Source organism: Gymnodraco acuticeps, unplaced genomic scaffold (genome assembly GCF_902827175.1).
Source record: "Gymnodraco acuticeps unplaced genomic scaffold, fGymAcu1.1, whole genome shotgun sequence".
NCBI lineage: Eukaryota > Metazoa > Chordata > Actinopteri > Perciformes > Bathydraconidae > Gymnodraco > Gymnodraco acuticeps.
Window position 1 is genome coordinate 102,754 of NW_022990293.1, and position 4,747 is coordinate 107,500.

The 4,747-nt window shown below is 45.1% G+C and overlaps 1 protein-coding gene across 1 annotated transcript in view; it reads left to right on the forward strand.

Moving 5' to 3' along the window:
• The first annotated feature begins 1,486 nt into the window (after positions 1–1,486).
• The window catches only part of LOC117549797, a 5,696-nt gene continuing 2,435 nt past the window's right edge, over positions 1,487–4,747 (forward strand). The window contains exons 1-2 of the mRNA XM_034221881.1: positions 1,487–1,618; positions 2,588–2,868. Coding sequence (XP_034077772.1) covers positions 2,601–2,868 — 268 coding nt within the window. The 5' untranslated portion in view covers positions 1,487–1,618; positions 2,588–2,600. The remainder of the gene's footprint in view (positions 1,619–2,587; positions 2,869–4,747) is intronic.

Consider the following 4,747-nt stretch of genomic DNA (forward strand, 5'->3'; position numbering starts at 1 on the left):
TATGTGGCGTCTCTGGCCAGCAGGGGGCGGGGCGTCTACGGGTCATACCATCCTGTGGGGGGGCCATGGCGGAATAAACCATCTTCATGTTTAGTTTGTTAACAGTGAATTGTGCCTGCTAAAGTTGGGCTATCGATGGCAAATCATTGTTGTCATAGTCTTTGGAAACGGTCTTATTCATCTAGTTTACTTTATATTTATTGTAAACATTTATGTATAGGCTATATATAAATGCTGATTTTTAAAATAGTTAATAGTTTATCTCACATTTTCGACATACTATGCCGTTATTTTCTTACATTTTTTCCATGGACAAAACATGTTTAAGCAACATAAAATGTATTAAAATAATGAATGTATGAAGTGTGTACATTATCAGAGCCTGTAACCCGGAAGTAAGGCAAGTTTATTTATATAGCACCTTTCAACACAAGGCAATTCAAGGTGCTTTACAAAAATGAAAGACATTCAGACAAATGCATTTAAAATCAGTCATTAAAACGAAAAGATAATAAAAGACATGAATAAAAAGTTACAGTGCAGTTTAAGATATGAATAGTTCAATTAAAAGCAGCGACAAAAAGAAAAGTCTTCTTGCTGGATTTGAAAGTAGTCAGAGTTGCAGCGGACCTGCAGGTTTCTGGGAGTTTGTTCCAGATATTTGGAGCATAATAACTGAACGCTGCTTCTCCATGTTTAGTTCTGACTCTGGGGACAGAAAGCTGACCAGTCCCTGAAGACCTGAGAGATCTGGATGCTTCATCATTTAGCAGGAGGTCAGAAATGTATTTTGGGCCTAAACCATTCAGTGCTTTATAAACCAGCAGCAGTATTTAGAAATCTATTCTTTGACACACAGGAAGCCAGTGTAAAGACTTCAGAACAGGAGTGATCCACTTTCTTAGTGTTAGTGAGGACTCGAGCAGCGGCGTTCTGAATCAGCTGCAGCTTCCTAATAGATGTTTTAGTGAGACCTGTGAAGACACCATTGCAGTAGTCCAGTCTACTGAAGATAAAAGCATGGACAAGTTTTTCCAAATCCTGCTGTGACATTAGTCTTTTAACCCTAGATATGTTCTTTAGGTGATAGTAGGCTGATTTAGTAACTGTTTTAATGTGACTGTTGAAACTCAGTCCATGACTACACCTAGATTTCTGGCTCTATCTGTTGTTTTGAACATTGCAGACACACCAAAACACACTTCTACGATACATATGTACACATATTTGTGGATGTATACATGTTATGATTGATAATGAATAAATAAACAAGTGTGCTTTTAACGTTGGTACCCAGAACGAGCTGGAAAAGCCGATACACACCTTACTTTTGTAAAAAAAACAAGAAGATACAACTTCTTATTCAACAACCAAACAACAGCAATTCATGTTTGGTTGGATATTCCTTTTTATATGTGAATTATATTTACTAATTTATTCACTCATTTGACTTCATTGTTGACCTTGTGCATTATGTGTTTTCAACATGCTTTGCTCCTGGCTGAAAGCTGCCAGCAGGGGGCGCTGAGGGTCACTTTGCCTCTCTTCTCAACCGGAAATGGAGCACCGAAGAGAGACCACGTGACTGTTTGTGATTGTCGCTCTCAGTAGCTAGATGGTAAGACATTATTAATTATAACTCATAAAAGCAAAGTGCAAGAGCATTTTAAAGTTTATTCAGATTAAGAAAATAACACGAGTTTATCTAAGAAGGACTATAGTTTGCATCAATGATGATTTAAAGAGGCTACTGGACATTAGCTTCATACTGTACATACATGCTACACGCACACACACACACACACACACACACACACACACACACACACACACACACACACACACACACACACACACACACACACAAACACTTATACACGCTATACATGCTCTTATGTGTGCGATATTTAATCTTTATCGAGTGTGTGTGTGTTGGTATCTGATCCTTACCGTGTGTGTGTGTGTGTGTGTGTGTGTGTGTTGGTATCTGTGTGTGTGTGTGTGTGTCTGTCTGTGTGTGTTGGTATCTGTCTGTGTGTGTGTGTGTGTGTGTGTGTGTTGGTATCTGATATTTACCCTGTGTGTGTGTGTCTCTGATCTTTACCCTGTGTGTGTGTGTGTGTGTGTTGGTATCTGTGTGTGTGTGTGTGGTGTGTGTGTGTGTGTGTGTGTGTGTTGGTATCTGATCTCTACTGTTTGTGTGTGTGTGTGTGTGTGTGTGTGTGTGTGTGTTGGTATCTGTGTGTGTGTGTGTGTGTGTGTGTGTGTGTGTGTGTTGGTATCTGATCTCTACTGTTTGTGTGTGTGTGTGTGTGTTGGTATCTGATCTTTACCCTGTGTGTGTGTGTCTCTGATCTTTACCCTGTGTGTGTGTGTGTGTGTGTGTGTGTGTGTGTGTGTGTGTGTGTGTGTGTGTGTGTGTGTGTGTCTGATCTTTACCCTGTGTGTGTGTGTGTGTGTGTGTGGTGTGTGTGTGTGTGTGTGTGTGTGTGTGTGTGTGTGTGTGTGTGTGTGTGTGTGTGTGTGTGTGTGTGTGTGTGTGTGTGTGTGTGTGTCTGATCTTTACCCTGTGTGTGTGTGTGTGCAGGTGAGGCTCTCAGATGGAGGCAGAGTGTGAGCCGGTCCCTGTAGGCGATGAAGAGGAGGATGAAGAGGAGCATGAAGCCATGCTGTGGTCCTTCCAGGAGGCCCTTGAGAGGCAGACTCTGCAGATCGGAGCCTCGGCCTGCGGGGCCACAGCGGTGGTGGACGTGCTGAAGGCCCTCGGGGTGGACGTGGCCCCTGAGGAAGCAGATCGATGCGTCAAAACACGCCTGAGGAGGAACGAGGCCCCGCTGCCCGAATACCTGCTGTCCCGGAGCCACGCTGGTACATGTGTTGATATCTTTAAGTGTGTGAATACAACCATGAGGGCCAGCTGGGGGCCCTTAGATTTGTCAACAAGTAAATATAAGTAAATATTCAAGGTAGGTTATTCATGAATGATAAAACACATCACTTTAGGAGGCAGATAAAGACAGTCGTGATGTCTGAAGCTGTGTAAACACAACCTGAGGGCCCCACAGCCAGCTGGGGGCCCTTAGATTTATCAACACATGTGTGGCTACTTAACACACTTAAGTTAATATTTAAGGTACTTAACTTTATTTCCATTTCATGAATGAATAAACGCATCACTTTAGGAGGCAGATAAAGACAGACATTATAAGTTTTTAATATTGTTAGTGTTAGAGAATAATTCTTCCTTACTCCTAAGATATTTAACCTGTTGACGTTAATAACAAATCCTGTTCGTGACGCCAGCTTTAAGGAATGTGCTCCAGCACTTACGGCCCGTCCACACTACAGCTTCAAAAAAAGCTTGGAGCTGGGCGTGTCTGAAGCTCGACCAACAACCAATCACATGAATCTCCCGCCCCTGACACACAAGCAGCGGTTTGATTGGCTAGAGCTTGTACTGGCATATGATTTGATTGGCTGACGCTTCCACCGAAAGCTTCAGAAGCTTCAAAAGTTGAACATTGCTCAACTTTTGCAGCCTGGAACGCCAGCAAAGCTCCGCTCTGCTTCCCACAATGCAGTTCGGCGAAAAGTGACGTCACCCCATTCAAAGTGAATGGGCAGACGCGTTGGAAACCGTTTTCGAAGCTGTAGTGTGGACGGGCCGTTAGTGTCAAGTTTTATGGCCTGATAGGGGGGGTTTTACGACTGTGAGAACGCTGGCTTTCTAAGCTCCACAGATGTGAGAGACATCTCCTGTGTCTGCAGATGTTTACGCCCATCCCCAATATGTGGGTTTGACTCTCTGTAAACTAGTTAAAAGGTCTATCGAGATGCGAGGCTGATCAGAATTGACATGGCAACCCACCCGTGCAGTCAGAACCTTTTGCTGCTGTGACTTGTGATGTGAATTCTCCGGCCGTTGACTTGTAATAAACTATCATTGTTTGACATCAAAGCTCCAACTCTCCTCGTGTCTCTCTGAGTCCTGACTCCATCAGAGCTCCAGCTCTCCTCGTCTCTCTCTGAGTCCTGACTCCATCAAAGCTCCAGCTCTCCTCGTGTCTCTCTGAGTCCTGACTCCATCAAAGCTCCAGCTCTCCTCGTGGTCTCTCTGAGTCCTGACTCCATCAAAGCTCCAGCTCTCCTCGTGTCTCTCTGAGTCCTGACTCCATCAAAGCTCCAGCTCTCCTCGTGTCTCTCTGAGTCCTGACTCCATCAAAGCTCCAGCTCTCCTCGTGTCTCTCTGAGTCCTGACTCCATCAGAGCTCCAGCTCTCCTCGTGTCTCTCTGAGTCCTGACTCCATCAGAGCTCCAGCTCTCCTCGTGTCTCTCTGTGTCCTGACTCCATCAGAGCTCCAGCTCTCCTCGTCTCTCTCTGAGTCCTGACTCCATCAAAGCTTCAGCTCTCCTCGTGTCTCTCTGAGTCCTGACTCCATCAAAGCTCCAGCTCTCCTCGTGTCTCTCTGTGTCCTGACTCCATCAGAGCTCCAGCTCTCCTCGTCTCTCTCTGAGTCCTGACTCCATCAAAGCTCCAGCTCTCCTCGTGTCTCTCTGAGTCCTGACTCCATCAGAGCTCCAGCTCTCCTCGTCTCTCTGAGTCCTGACTCCATCAGAGCTCCAGCTCTCCTCGTGTCTCTCTGAGTCCTGACTCCATCAAAGCTCCAGCTCTCCTCGTGTCTCTCTGAGTCCTGACTCCATCAAAGCTCCAGCTCTCCTCGTGTCTCTCTGAGTCCTGACTCCATCA